At 51.3% G+C, this 15,741-nt stretch overlaps 1 protein-coding gene across 11 annotated transcripts in view; it reads right to left on the bottom strand.

Moving 5' to 3' along the window:
• Positions 1–15,741, bottom strand: part of GNAS (GNAS complex locus) — a 54,065-nt gene that overhangs the window by 13,426 nt on the left and 24,898 nt on the right. For 5 of the 11 annotated variants that reach the window (XM_028089099.1, XM_088026817.1, XM_028089100.1 and 2 more), the window contains one exon: positions 1,617–1,689. In XM_028089099.1, coding sequence (XP_027944900.1) covers positions 1,617–1,689 — 73 coding nt within the window. Of the gene's footprint in view, positions 1–1,616; positions 1,690–5,421; positions 5,613–7,964; positions 8,036–15,741 lie in introns of those variants that run through there. The other 6 variants (XM_028089103.2, XM_028089104.2, XM_028089105.2 and 3 more) reach the window with 3 other exon arrangements.

The following is a 15,741-nucleotide window of genomic DNA, read 5'->3' as shown; positions in this document are numbered from 1 at the left end:
AATTATACAAGATTTTTCTTTAAATTACAAATTCACATAGTTAAAAGTTGGTTTCTGGCTTTTTGTTTATCAACCGCTGACAATCTCTGGGAATAGGGCTTTTTGAAGGGTGTGTCAGGAATTAAGAATTTCAGAATTGCTTTGTGACAAGTGAAAGTGAGTATTTAATTAGCTGCATGTATGTGCGTATTGATAACTCAAGTCACTCAAAATTGGTAAAATAGCCCATCCTTCTAGATTCGTGCTTAAAGCACAGAGCATCCTAAACTAAAACACCTATTTGTATGTGTGACATCATCCTCAGCCCCGATTATCTGAACCAAGAAATTCTAGAATGTTCCATAAAGAGCTGCCTTCAAGGGCAGTCCTTTTACCTCTGAAAGGTGGTAAAATTCATCTTTGTGTCCCTAGTGCTTGGTGCATAGTAGGCGTCTGTAAGTGGCTTCTTATTGGTTTGTTTTTTTGGTGGGGTTTTGGTGCATAACTGAAACTACGCGGCCTTGACTCAATGTCCCCCTTTGAAACTAAATGGGATGCAAGGGAGAGATGAGTTTTCAACTGAATCCAGGTTTAGGGAAAGGAATGGGATTGCTAACCAGCTAGTAATTGCAAACTAGTGCCTTCAGGTGTTTGCAATCCGGTGCGGTGAATAGCTGTCACCCCAGTGAAAGCAGACAGCTGGTAGATTTAGTGTTTTCTGTTTCACAAGGGCTGGGGGGCGGGGGGCATTTGGGGTCTGGGGAGAAAAGCAAATGCCCTGATTATATTGAACGCCCCCTCTGTTTACATTCTTCATGGCAAGCAAGACCCCGCATTTCTCTTCCATCCCTAATACACACGCACACGCACTCTCTTTTAATCTTTATTCTCAATGCGGTATTGTCACCTTGTCCTAAACCAAGATGCCTGCAAGGACTTTTCAAAGGCAAAAATGCCCCTTGACCCGGCCGGAAGTACCTAACTCCCAGTCTCCATCACTTAAATGTCTTTTTCTTTCTTTATGCGAGATTATTGATTTTTAGCAAGGGAAACAGTGATTTGCCCATAATATTAATTCCAAAGGGGGGGTGGTGAGGGAATGAGGAATTATTAACAGGGGCTGCTGCCTCTTTCCAACTTTGTTTTACATGAGAACATTATGGAAACTGTTTTTCCTTAATAGTTTAAAACACCCTACATTGGTGCATTGCGCTGACGTCTGCTGGGGTGCGGGGCGGGGGGGGGGCTTCTCTGCAGTGGTCAGGTTACCTGCAAAGGGGGTGGCCACAGCAGGTGTCAGCCATTAGAGACCCACTGCACCAAAATCTGTGGGCAGGTCTGCGGCAGACCTGTCATGGGACTACTTTTATCTGTAAAAGTGCTATTTTCTTGGGGGAGGGGGAGCATTTTTATAAGAACACTGGTGCTTTATTATTACTATTATTATTTACTGCTGCACCAAAGATTAAAAGGAGGGGGGGAATCCCCAAAGAGCACTTCCCTGGATTTTCTAATATGTAGGCTGAAAAAATTAAGTGGAAATTGGCTGCCCAGCCCCCAAAATCTACCTAAACTTCCTAAAGGTTAGTATAAAACGTGTTAATCTTCCTGTGCCCTTGCACAGAGTTGACACTTACTCTCCATTAAACCCATTAACATGCAGGATCCTCATCTGCTTCACAATGGTGCTTTTACCAGATTCTCCGGCACCTAGAAAATGAAAGTAAGTCTCAGGTTATGAAGGAGGCATTTTACACACTTTGGGCAGGGAAGAGGGCTTCTGTCTTTTCCATAGAAGCAGCACGCAAAAAAACAAAACAAAACAACAGACTTGCAATTTTCCTTGACATTTCGGCGCATTGAAAATGAAACACATGTCCAGCTCTACCTGCAGTATTCACCATCACAGTAACGAGAATTAAAGGGTTTGCTGTTTTCAGGAATTTTTCCCCCCTTCGGGTTGTTTTAAAATTTGTGAGGTGGAGAAGCCAAGGGGCAAAGAGAAGGAATGACGCAATTTTGTCATTTGAGGGGGGAAGAAAATTGAAGTTAAAACTGAAACTGAATCCTTGAAATAGGAGCATTCACTGGTGAAACGCACACATAAATGTAGACAGCCACAGAATTCACTGTTTGTCGGAGGTTTCATGGTTAAAACACCCAGGATTCACAAACAATGCCCAGACACCGCAGTCTCCTTCAGCTGGCGGACTGACGCAGCATTTCCCTCCCGCAAATTCTCACAATGTAGCTGCTGTACGGGCAGCCTTCTCTCCCCTTGGGCTACTCAAAAATCAACCCTAACCTGCAAGGTTCCATGTGTCCTCTTTTCCCGCAAAGGGTATTTTCTTAAAGATAAATTCTCTCTGGATACAACCACCGTGTTGGGGGAGGGGGGAATGGGAGCCCATCAATTGTATGTCACATTCTCAAAAAACACATTTTAATATCAAATGTAGTGCTTGAGAACAACCATAATTGCATGCAGCAACAACTGTATAAAGTATTAAAAGGACACGACTTTAATCATGAGAAAAAATATTCCTGGGAGCTACTGAATTTTCAGATTCCTCAAGCCCTTCTCAAAGTAAGAAGGAACACACATGCCTCCATTTTAAATCACCTTTCATTTGTAAACATATTTTATGGAAAAAGCACATTTCCACCCAGCTAGAAGGAGGATTGCTATTTTTTCATTTTCTTTTTTGCAAATGTACTCACTTCAACAAATACTCTTTGTGTGAAAAATTTTTTGCCCTCCTCCCACACAAACCTTTTTTACCCTTTTTCTTTTTTTCCACTTTTAATTTTATTAATTGCTTTTGTTTTACTGCCCAGAGAGCAAAGCATTCCTCCTTCTCTTGCCTTTTCACAAGGCTGTAATCAATATCTGTAAAAGTTAAAATTAGTCTCCACAGAAACATTGATTTCAAAGCAAACACTGTATCTTAATGAGCCCAACTCTAATAAGTTAAAATATTAAAGGCACTATTAAGATTCCATGCAGAGAATACATGACATTAATCAGAATCTCCAAATTCTTTCGTCAGAAGTGTGAACATGTGTTAACACCTCTCTCTTACAGACACAAACAGATCTGTGCCTCAGTTTCCACATCTATGACATTGGAGAACTGGGCTGAAAAATTACTGCAAGATCTTTTGTGGTGCTGTAATTTACTCAACTTTACGTCATTAAATTAAGATGCACTTAAAAAGAGGATTTTGGGTATCATTAGCTTTCCTCTTTGGCGGGGGGGGGGGGGGGGGGGCATTATTTGGTGAGAACCACCATGTAAAAATGCAAAATGTGTGGCAATGAGTTGGGCTGCAGACCCCCATGCCAGAGGCTATCAATAAAATCATGATAAAATGTAGCCACATAGACTGGGACACCTGGGGAAAATAAGCCCACAGGGATGCAAGGTGTGTTCGGAGTAACAGTCTCAAATTAAGCAGAGACTTTGTGATCACTGAGCAAAGGTGTTAGAAATTTAAGGCACCCTTAGTATCACATTTGTTTCAAATTAGTATTCAGGTAGCAAGATGGCACTCCTAGGAAAGATTCTAGACTTTTCCAGGCTTATACTTTGAAATCAAGTTATATGCATATTAATAATTCACATAGCATAATTCTACCTTTAGAAGTTTTAGGTAAGACTTCAACATATGTATCATTTAATTACTGAAATTGCAAATGCATAAACACCAAACTTATTTCCACTTAATTTTCTGCTTTATATAAATCTGGACCCAGGAGAACAAAGAGGTGACCCATCCAAAAAAAAAAAAAAAAAGCAAACCAAACACCACCACGAAGAAAATTCAGCCTTTTACATTTTTATTCTTTATAATCAAGCTGTTTTGTTGAAATGTGACCATGAACTAGGTTTTAACCTAGCAAATTCACAAATGAACTCAGCCAAATTACTGAGGAAGTGGAAAACTTCCATAGTAATTAATGCCTGTGTAATTCTTCTGGTCATTTCAACAATTTCTTTTATGCTTATGTTTTATTTTGTCCCTCCCCCTCCCCTTAAGAAAAAAGGAGGTTAGGCCATCTCCTTATAGTTAACAATCCCCCCGCCTTTTTTTTTTTTTGCCAAAGAGGAAAAACCGCAATCAAGAGAAAACCCAAAACCAAACAACCAAATGTCACTTGACAAACAACTAATTAACGTCTTTTCATCTCCTTCCACCTGGAAAAAAAGTCTTCTCCTTAAAGCGCTCTCAATGCCCCCTCCCACCTTGAACAGGACAAAAAAAAAAAAAAAAAACCACGCCATTTCCAGACCAAGAAGCCATTTACAGACAAATGTCATTTTCCAGTTCTGATTTGTGAATGTCTTTTTTTTTTTTTAACAAAGCACTCTCAATGTGGCCGACTAACAGGAAAATGTGTGTGTGTGTGTGTGTGTGTGTGTGTGTGTGTGTGTGTGTGTTAATGGTTTGGTGGGGGGGGTGCTACAATTAATTCTCTTGCTTTTCAAAAAAGCCTGCATGTCTGGAAGGGGATAAAAAGGTCATACTGTAAAAATGACGTGTCATTTGGCTTCACTGGGCATTTAGCGTACTAACTCCATTTTTTTTTTTTTTTTTTGGTCTTATTTTATTTGATTCTCCTTGTCTTGCTTCCACGGCCCGACCCGGCCCGGGACACGTCTGCTCCGCGCACACAGTGTGTGTCCTGCCCGAAACGCACCGAGTCGCGCCCAGCGGCGGCCGCGCTCCCTCCTCCCCGCCCCCCCCACTCCGGCGCCACGACTCGCCCGCGCCCCCTCCCCCTCACTGCACCACCTTTACCACTCCGATCCCTTCCGAGGGGCTGATGTCACCCGCCCCCCCCACTCTCCTCGGCCACTTCCCCCGCCAAAGCCTCCCCTTGGCGAGGTCCCCTCCGCCACAGCGGCGCCCCCCCCCCCGCGTCACCCCCTCCTCTCTGGCCCCTTTCTTCTCCCTCTCCCAACAAATCACACACCCCACGGAGGCGGGTCCCCCTCCCTCTGCCCGCCACCCCATTTCCTGTCCCCGAAACCCTCTTTTTGTCGCAGTCTCCCGAGCCCTGTAGGGCTCCCCCTCCCCCTCCCCAACATGCACCCAAACCCCTGGCGTCGTGTAGGCCTCGCGGAAAACAGAGAGAGAAAAAAGAGCAAGGGGGAGGGCGAGAAAGAAAGAGAGAGACAGAGAGCGGGCGGGCCAGGGGAGTGGGCCCCACGCCCGCGCCGCCACGGCCCCCCGCCCCATTTTGAGCCCCCGCCCGGCCGAATCTGCGCCCCGGGGTCCCCCTTCCGGCCTCGCCCCCCAGAAACAGAGCCCGCGAGCGGGCGACGGGCTCGGGAGCGCGCGCCCGGGGCGGGGGGCGGGCTCGGCGCGCGCGGCCTGCGGGGCGCCCCGAGGGGCCCCCGAGCCGGGCCGGGGCCGGCGCCCCCCGCCCCGCCCTTACCCAGCAGCAGCAGGCGGTGCGTGGCCCGGTAGACCTGCTTGTCCTTCTGCAGCTGCTTCTCGATCTTTTTGTTGGCCTCGCGCTGCGCCTTCTCCTCGTTGCGCTGGTCCTCGGTCTTACTGTTTCCGAGGCAGCCCATGGCGGCGGCGGCGGGGCGCGGGGCGCGGCCGGGCTGCGGCGGCGGCGGCGGGGCCGGGCGCGGGCGGCCTCACGCGGGCCGGGCGGGCCGGGACAGCGCCGGGCGGGCGGGCCGGGCGCGGGCTCGGCTCCTCGGGGAGGAGCGCGCGGGGCGGACTGCGGGCCGCGAGGCGCGCGGGGAAGGGAGGTTGGCGGTCGGACCGAGGGGAGCGCGTAGCTCCCCGCCCCTCGAGCCGAGGCCGAGGGGGCTGATGGCCGCCGCCGGGCCGAGGCGGACCAGAGCAGGAGCTGCGGGAGCTGCTGCCGCCGCTGCCGCCGCCGCCGCTCTTATTGCCTCGGCCCGGGCCCGCCGCCGCCCCGACCCAAAGCTTTGCAGCGGGCGGGGGGAGGCGGGGGGAGGAGGAGGCGGCGGCGGCGAGGGGGGTGGAAGGAGGAGGAGGAGGAGGAGGAGGAGGAGGGATGAGGAGCAGCCGCGGCAGCGGCCGCGGCGGCGGGGAGGGCGGGAGCTGGCGGAGGGAGGCGCCCCCCCGGGTGCCCGGGAAGGGGGGTCCCTCCGCCCGCGCCCGGCCCGGGACGGGACGGGGAGCCGCCCCCTCGCCCCCCTGACTCGGGCCCCACTCGGGCCCGGCCGCGGGGGGAGAGGGGGCGGCCCCGAGCCAGTGACGACCCCTCGCACGACGCCAACGCTCCACCCCCCGGGCCGCGTAGCCCTGCGGCCCCCGAGGCCGAGCCCCCCCCCCCCTCCTCCCGCGGGCGCCGCCGAGGGGCCGGGGTGGGCGGAAGGGGAGGGAGCGCGAGCCCGAGCCCGGACTTCGGAAAATTTTCGAAAAGAAGAGAGAGACACAGAGAGAGCCAGAGAGCAGGGAGAGTGTGGAAAAAGCGAGGCGAGCACGAACCAAAGGACAGAGCAACCGAAAAGGAAAATGTGTCCAAACACACACACAAATACTTAATAAAAATCCACACTACACAGCGATGGTGGTGTCTGGTGGTGGTGGCGGTGGCGGGGGGCGGGGGGCGGGGGTCTGACTAGATGAGCCGCTCGTCGCGCCCCCGGCGCCGGGCGCCATGGCCCGAGCCGAAGGCACCGCTGGCCCCGGAGCGCCCGCGGCCTCTGCGCTTGGCGCGGCCGCCCAAGTAGGAGAAGAAGGCGCAGCCCAGGAACACTCGGAAGCAGCAGGTCGCCCCGAACACGAAGCCGCAGCCGCGGCCCTGCTCCGTGCGCTTCTGCAGCAGGAAGTTGAGCACCCACGAGGGGCTGCGGACCGAGAAGACCAGGAAGACCACGAGCGGCAGGTGGGCGCTCAGCGCGCCAGCCTTCAGCGGCCCGGGCCGCCACACGACGCCCCCCACGCGCGGCGCCGTGTAGTAGGCGTCGTCCTCGTCGCCCGAGTCCGTGTCCCACGCGGCCCAGGCCCTACTCGTGCCCCCGCCGCCGGCGCCCTCGCCGCCCCCGCCGGCGCCCTCCGCGGCGCCCTCGTCGGCGGCGGCGGCGGCAGCGGCGGCGGCCTCCGGGCCTCGGGCCTCCTCCCGGGCTTCGGGCGCCTTCTTCTTCTTCTTCTGCATCTTCTCCAACTTCTTCCTCTCCTTCTCCTTCTTCTTCTCCTCTTTTCTTCTCTGCTCCAGCAGCTTCTTCTCCATCTTCCTCCGCTCCTTTTCGGTCAGGAACTTCTCGGGGGGCGCCTCCCGCGCCGTCTTCGGGGTCTTCTCGGCGTCCCCGCTCTTCCGTGGCGCGAGCGGCTCTCTCGGCTCGGCCAGCGCTGCAGCCGCCGCCGCAGCTTCGGCAGCCACCTCGGCCGCAGCCGCCGCCGTCTTCTTCTCGCTCTCCGCCGCTCGGGCTTTGATCTTCATGGCCATCTTCAGCATGGTGGCTCGGCCACTTCGGGGTGCCCGGCTCTTGCCTGGCCCGGGCGCCCTGCTTGCCCCCGGCCTCGGCCTGGCCGGACCCCGTGCGCCCCGTGTCGGGGGGGAGTCGGCTGCGATCCCCGCTGCGCTGCCCCGGGGCCGCGGAGCGCGGCTGCCCGGGCTTCGGGCTGCTGGGCTGGCTGCCTAAGAGTTAGCGCCAAAAAGGATGAGCCAACGAAAAAAGGGGTGAGAACAAACCAAAAAGCACCCAACAACAGCGAGAAACCAAAAAGCACCGAGAAATGTCAAACAACTCAAAAAAGAAAAGTGCAGAGGCGCGATGGCACGAGTTTGCTGTTACCCTCAGGCGCTCCTCGGTTTGGCTCTTGGGCACGCCAATGGAGAGGAGAAAAGAGAAAAGAGAGAATTGGGGGGTGCCCGGGAGGCACGGGGCAGGGCGGCAGCACCGGGGCGCCCCTGCCCTGTCCCGGCCCCGGTGGCTCTTGCCCGCGCCGGGCGACTCGCACTTCCGCGGGAGGCCACGGTGCACCCGGACTTACATGTGAGTGAGGTGCACTCACACGCAAGGCAGTGCCTGCCTGCCTGCCTGCGGGCCGCCCGCCGCCGCCGCCGCCGCCGCCGCCCCGCGCCGGGACAGGGGTTCGCTCCAGCCGGCGCCGCAGCCCCGAGCCGGAGAGCCAGCGAGCGAGGGAGCGAGCGCCGCGCCGGGCCAGCCACCTGACGCAGCCCGCTCCGCGGTGCCGACGCGACTGAGTGTCCCCGCCGAAGACGGCGCTCCTAACCAGCCCGATGACGCCCCAGCCTCTTCAGAGGACGGACCCACAGCGGCGGCCCCTATAAACCGAAGGGGAAGCCGAAAAATCGGCCCGCCGAGGACGCACCCAAACGGGGCGCCGCGCACCCAGGGGGTGCGGGCCATTGTGCGGGTGGTGCGGGAGTGGGTAGGGGGCGCGGGGGGCGCAGCAGCGCCAGGCGCGGGGGCGCCCAAGGCGGTGGGCGCCGGACCCCGCCTCCCAGACCTGCCTCCCAATTTTCGGTGAGTGGTGTAGCCCTGGGCGGCGTGCAAAGTGTGCGACGGCGGCGCTTACCCCGGCTGCGCGCCTCCTTACCTCCAGTTTCCCGGTTAGCGCACGCGGGGACCGCCACCCACCCCTCCCTTCCCCGGCGGCGCGTGCCCGTGGAGGTAGGTGTCGGCAAGACTAATTAATCGCGACGCCTGGAAAGGGTTTCAGATCTTGTGGTGAGAGGCGCTATGTGAGCGCAGAGCTAGCATTGCGACAAGAAGCTGGAGGCAGGCAGTGCGCCGGCGACGCGAGAGCCAAGCAGCGGTGGCCGAGGCTGCGGAGTCGGTGCACGCGGCGTCTTCCCAGGCGGGAGAGGTGCCGGGCCGGGGTGTCCTGGTTATCCGTGGCCCGGCCTGCGCACCGCGGGGGCCTCTGGAACAGAAGGAAAAGTAGTTTATTGAACACAAATTTGTTTGAAAGTTGTTTAATAACTCTATTATAAACGTGACCCCACACTAGGACGTGGTAGAGCGCACTGGGTTGAGAGTAGTGATGCTAAAGTTCTCAAACACCGCAGCGGCTCACTCTTCCTGGGACCCTGGATGAGCCACTTGCTGCCACACGGGTGTCTGCTTGGGTGCAGTTCATTCATTCATTCATTCATTCAATACATGTGGTCCATGCGGCCCACCTTGTGCCCAGGTGAGCCCGAGTAGTAGCCCAGGTGATTAGGCTAAGACATGGCAACTGCCTTTGGTGGGTGGCAGGCCTACCTGCCAGTAAACCCAGATGGTCAAAGTAGTCATGAACTCTCTCCCACCTTTGACCTTATTTGACTTCTCAACAGTCAGTCAAACCTCCGATGCCTAGGGGAAAAGAGAGAAGGAAGCCTACCTGTAAATGGAAACACACCTAACATACCTAGGGGTATGAGGAGATTGATACTTCGACAGGCCTTGAGCAAACTGTCGTGTACAGTTCTAAGTTTTCTTTGAAAACAGACACTGGTAACCATTCAACAGAAGGACTGAAATCCCCTTTCCCAAAAGTAAGAAAAGGTGTGACAGATGGAGATGTCACATACTATTTTTCTTGGCCCCATCAGGTACACTTCTATCCCTGTTCTACAAGGCCTCTTTTCTATGGATCTGAAAGACAACAGAGGGCAATTCAAAGTCACTAGAGAACACTTGGAATGAAGAACAGGAAGCAGAAGCCACAGGCCAGACCCTCATAACCTGCAGTGGCTACCTCACCCAGGGCCTCCGAACTTCTCCGCCGTTGGCCCGCTGCCGCACAACCTTAGCCAGGTCTTCTTTATCACACTTCGGATTCTGGCCCCTCTTCCACACAAAAATACACCTTCTTTTGAAAAGAGCTCAAAAGAACCACTGTTCCAGGGTTGACACTTTTTACCTAAACCAGAGTGGATAAAAATAGTGAGCTCACTGACCCAAAGTGGGCCCATAAGCCACCTCGGCATCAAGGCCTTCGGAGCAACGATTCTGTGGCTCTTTGCAGAGATCATGACTCACAATCGTTCACCAACTAGATTAGAAACTAGTTGAAGACAAGGCCCAAGTTTTATATCTTCCTATATTAAATAAAAACTTCTTGGCTGAATTTGATTCACTGATTGTCATTTTTAAAAACTGGCAAAGACTTATAAGGAGGAGGAACAGGCCAGAAATTTCTGTTATGCTCCATTTGTTCAAAAGCATCTTCCTTCCTGCTTACAATGTGGCAAAACACAAATACACTGTATTTAAGAGGAACAAGGTAAACAGTAACCAATACAACCTTGATACTTGTGCCAGTAGCTACACATCACTACAGTGAATATAATGCCCCATCTCCTTATTTGGAAATCCTTGAGGTGGGTTACCATCTCCCCCCTTTTGGATAAACATCATACCTAAACTTTGAAAGCGGTGACGCTGTCCCAGGTCACACACAGACACATATTCCAGGCAAGGCGCAATTAGGACTATTGTCCCGGAAATGTATCGAGCAAGGTCAGACTTCAGTCGTTTCAGCTTCTAACCTAGCAGGCTGTCCTCCAGAGGATTTTGTTTTGTTTCAGTGTAAGTTTCACCTATATGTCATTATGACCACTGATGGACAAATAAAGCATTTACTTTGTAAATAAATGACAGTAGGTGGAATCAAGGGTTTACAGGTAAGCAAATGACACGGAGCACTCTGGAACACAAGCCCGTTTGTGGTCTGTTCGGCTTTCTGTTTTCACCCGACACAAACTGAAAGACGAGATTTTGCTTAATTGGTGTGGCGAGCCGACACCACCTAGAGTTTTTGGTCTAGCATTTGACCTGCCCAGGCCTTAAAAGTTTTAATTTTTTAAAAAAAGGCTTTCACATTTGGAGGCCACCATGCGTGACCTTTTCATATGAATCAGTAATTTATTCTAATAGGTCGCTGCCGTTTTAAGGACCTGGCTTATGCTCTGAAAGGACAGAAATCCATTAGCATAATTCTTGGAACATTTCGACTAGAGTTTTCTAATGGAAGGGGCCTCTTATTTGGCTCAGGGAGAGATGTAAGTCGTGGAAACTTCAGGCTCCAGAAAGGGGCAAAGGGCCAGAATGTCCTGGGTATCAAATGTCTAGGGAGGGCACAGGTCCCTGGCTCAGGTGACCTGCTTCATGCCAAAGCCAGCAAGTTGGGATAACACACCCTTAACCTAAAATGCTAGGTTCCCTAACGATACAGCTTGGTTAAACAGATGGTGTCACACACTACCCAGAGGGATGGCCCAGCAACAGTTCTTTCTAACACATTTTACAACAATGAATTCACATGTCTGGGTTTAAATTGTGTGGTCTTGTAAGCTTCATATTTATGGAGGGATGTGTTCCTTGGCTCTTTTGCATCTTCCTGTCTGAGTAAGAATGCCTTGTCTAATGCCTTCCAAGCTATAGCTTGGAATCTTGAAAATACTGTTACACTTAATGATGTAATTCAGTTTTTGGACAAGGGTGTTCTTGGCCTTTCAACCACTGGGGTCATGGAAAGAGCCCAGAGAAAATATAATAATATTTTAATAGCCTAGGAAACAATAAATAGGTTTCCACTGAAACAGAAACCTCAGCTATAAGATTTTAATAGTATTTAGTGCTTTCATGGTGTTTTCGGTCTTTAAAGCACAGTCTGCACTTTATTTATGTAGAATGACTGAAATTGTTGCAAATGAATGTGACCTGAAACATGTGCTATGTAGATGATGAGGCCAAGAATTAAGACCCAGTATTATCCCTGGTAAAGAGATCCTATTACTTAGGACCATAAAGTTCTTAAAATCTAATGCAGTGATTACCTGGGGCATTTCTTTTTCTTGTCATATTCCCTAGTTAGTAACGTCAATCACAAAGTACTTCTAAACTTGCATTCTAAACTAAACACAATGTTTAAATTAGGAAAACTTCATTTCAGAAGATTTGAAGTCAAGGAATTAAGTATCTGCCATGTGACATTCCCCTATTTAATTGCCATCAACTAATTTCAAAACAATTTGTTTCAAATTCAAAGCAAAGCTGATCCAAAAGGAATGTGGGACCACACTGGCCCATGTGTTTGGACCCAATTTCTTGAGCGAGTGCTTTGAGATGCCATTCAAGCATCGACTTGAAACAGTGGTGCACAATGTGAGGGCAACTGGGACTTGTTGGCCCTTTACTGATCTTTCTTGACCCTGATGAGTGGGCCCCATTTATGAGGGAAGTTTTCTGGTCTCTTAGAGGCCCAGTTTCCAGGGCCCTGAGTGCCTTCCCTTCCTTACCACATCCCCAAGAGCCCCAGAGTGGGTGGGAGTAGACTTTTAACAAAGCCACCATCTACCTTAAAAGGGGGAAACAATCAAGAAGAGACTATGTGCTTTACTCTGTTCCTTTTAAAACTTAAACCTAAATAATATGATACACACGTTAGGCTTGATTTAAGATTCTAGATGGACAAACACTTTGGATTAGGGGCACAATGACATCAAACATAAACCCATGGACCCACTTACTGGAGATCATAATTGGGTTTGAGAAAAAAAAAAATAAAAGCTATACAAGTGTTACTGCCCTATAGCAGGAAAATTAATCTTCCTAAACTTAAAATATCTTTAACTCCCCTTGGGGGAAAATTTTTTCATGAGGGCTAAGGTAATGGCAAAACCTGTTGCTTAGAAGTTTTAAGTTGGCCTTGAGGATGGAAACTCATCCAGGATGGGGAGCGGTGGAGGGAGGGCCAGCTAACTTCTATTTTCATTTACAGGGTGCCTTATTTAAATGACATTTTGATCTGACTTCTTACTAAACAAGTATCAACAGGAAAAAACCAAAAAGCAAGTTGGCGCAATCAATAGAGCGCTGAAGTCCTAATAAGACCTCCTCAGATTAAAGAGGCCCTTTAATTGCTCTGATTTTAAAGATTTTAGTTTTTTTCCCCATTGCATTCAATTCTTCAAATTCAGCCCCCTATAATTAAGAGTTTAGAGCGTTAAACACTCTGGATTAATCAGGTTATAAATGTTCTTTCGCTAAATGCTGCTTTGTGTACACACATACACAAATGCGACAGCTTCTAGATACAAGTTTTATGTCTTGGGTTTTACTCTGTTTACCCACTAACCCAATGTGGGTGATCATTTTCAAATAGCCTTGCAGTTAGTTACTAGCTTCTGTCTCCCATCCCCCAGATTCCCGCCAGGCTGGGGTGTCATCTGCCTTCCCGGCTGGAGCCCCCTCCCTAGTCCCATTTCTATCTGCTGTTGGTAAACCCTGAATGAAGCAATTCATGTGACATAATTAGTCACATGCCTGCTTCATCTAGACATGGATCTACCTTTTCATCTTTTTGTGTTTGCCCACACACGTTTAGACTGAAATAGAAAAATGTGTAATTACAGTGAGGCTCCACCTATTTCCCTGGGTTTTTGTTTTCAGGGGGAACAAACCATCGGGGGCACAAACAGCATGGCCCCCAGATGGGGAGGGCAGCCTCCTCCTTTCCACTGAGGCTCCACAGAAGCCCAGGCTCTCCTCCTGGCTGCCCCCCACCCCGCCCTACAAACTCCATTCAGCTACCATCTGGTGAAACTCAGGGTTTGCTGGGAGCCCCGAGGCTGCACCCCCCTCACTACCCCTCCCCAAGGTTACGGGGTCAGCAGCGTGCTCGATCCTGACCGGCCTCTCAGGAGCCCACTCAACAGCAGCAGAACCCCACTGGTGCTGTGGCTTCCTGAGGTCTTTGCCGACCTCTGGAAGTTAGGAGGAGAAAATCATTCAGCCAAAGCATCAAGCATTTTGCCACCAGTCTGGGGATCAGATGAGAAGGAGATGTTTCCATGAGCTCCAGACCTCAGCCCTAGCCACAGCCGCGTCTCGGGGTCTCTGCACGCCGCCCAGGACTGGGAAAGCTGCCTCTGCCCCTTTCTTGAACATTCCTGCCTCTGGGTTGCCTTAGTCTCTACTACCTTCTCAGATTACGGCTCCTTTTGTGCTAATTACACTGAAAAAATGGAAAGAATGTCGCTGACTTTACAAAGAACACAAAGCAGGGTTGCCTTAAAGCCTAAATATAGCCAATTTCTTTCAGAAGGCAGACAACTCAGCTTTCAAACGATCCGCACTACGTGGATTAATTGCAGATGGCCAATTCATTTATTAAGACCCAGGTGACAGAAGGGCCCAGCGACTGGGAGGACAAATTAAAAATCTGTGCTGCTTTTGGGGGCCATTTGCATAAAATGAGAAGATCTGATTAATGATGAGCTCCCCCCAACCCCGTCCCAGCACTTAATTGTAAATTATGACTTGCCAGGGATGAGGGCAGAGACCAAAGCCACAGCTCTGCAGAAAGCAGTACCTATACTATGCAGGTAAAGACAGACATGAAACTCAAGCCCAACTTCTCCCCCCGGAAGGCTGTGGCTGCCGCACAGCCGAGCAGAGCCGAGCATTCAGTTTCTGCGGCCCCTGCTCTCCACGATGTAAGAAGCCGTCTCCCGGAGAGGCAACCCCGGGGAGGACGAGCTACCCCTGTAAGCCAGGCACACCACGGATGACACCACCTCTCCTTTTCTGAAATCCTCTAAGGGTTAATAGGTGAGCAGTAGCAGCTTGGAATGATTTATTTTTCTAAGGAACATTAAATACTGAATTGCTCATGCTGAAATAATGCCACAGCTGTGACCCGTAGGGCTGAATTTTGGACACCGGCTCGAGTGACAGGTGTACTTGATGTATGCCCAGCTTGGCTGAGGTTGTGGTGCCCCACTCAAATCCACCCCCCCCACCCCAGTTAATTGGTGGGGACTCTGGAGCCGGCCAGGAAAGCGAGCGCTTTTTGCCACAGACAGAGGAGACCATGTGTGCTCAGCCGTCAACAAAAACACCAGCCTCGGGGGAGAATGGAGGGAGGCATAGCTCCCTGAACATAAAACAAGAAAATCCAGAGAGACCCAGGAAAGACCACAAAGGTGGGAGTGGGGAGAACTGATCGGGACCAAACCCTTCCAGGTTTTAAAGCAAACAGGTCTGTCCTATAATCGCCTCTTGGAGGATTTCAGCAATTGAAGCAAGCCCGGGATTCTAGGAAATGTGTCACCAAAATTGGTATTATTAGAGGAAGTGGTACAAAGCTAGAAACGCAGAGTCTAATCTGTAACATACTAATTATAGCTCTTTTTGTCCCAGGGTTGCAGTGACCTAACACCAAGATATAAGATCTCTAGAAAACTAGCCCTCTGCATATATAAGACATGAAGACCTTGGGGGTGAGGGCCACGAGGGTATGGCTGCACTGGGCCCTTGGTCCTCTCTGGGGTGAGAAATCAGCAGTCACCCATGAAGGCAGCTGATTTTCGTGGGAACTTAGAAGCAGTGAAAGAGGCCAAGTGAGGCTCTAGACCAAACCTTGGGAGTTCTAGGGGTGATGTCACCACGCTGGGAAGAGGGCAACTCTGAAATGTCAGCCTGGCCCAGGCAAACTGGACGACTCCCACAGGGTGTCCTGGTCTACAGAGAGAAGGAAGTGGGTCTTGTCAAGGCAAGACGGATCCTAGACAAGGCGCTCCTTGGTCCGTCCCACTGACTGCAAAGGCCCCAGGTCCCTATCTTCTGGCAGGATGGTGCCAGACAGCTGATGGATAGAGGACCAGCTCCAGATCACTGCCACATCTCCCGCTTTGGAAACTGGTTCCAGTAGGTCCCAGTAAGTGCTTCTCACTAAGATGATGGCTGAAGGTGTCGACCAACTTAAAGCCGTGTTAGATTTTTTTTTTGCTTCTTATTCTTAAAAGGTAATC

Source organism: Eumetopias jubatus, unplaced genomic scaffold, assembly GCF_037043125.1.
Source record: "Eumetopias jubatus isolate StellerSeaLion01/CBP00866 unplaced genomic scaffold, mEumJub1_p1.0 scaffold_9, whole genome shotgun sequence".
Classification (NCBI taxonomy): Eukaryota; Metazoa; Chordata; class Mammalia; order Carnivora; family Otariidae; genus Eumetopias; species Eumetopias jubatus.
Note: the sequence above shows the minus strand (reverse complement) of the source record. Positions and strands in the feature narration are given on the sequence as shown.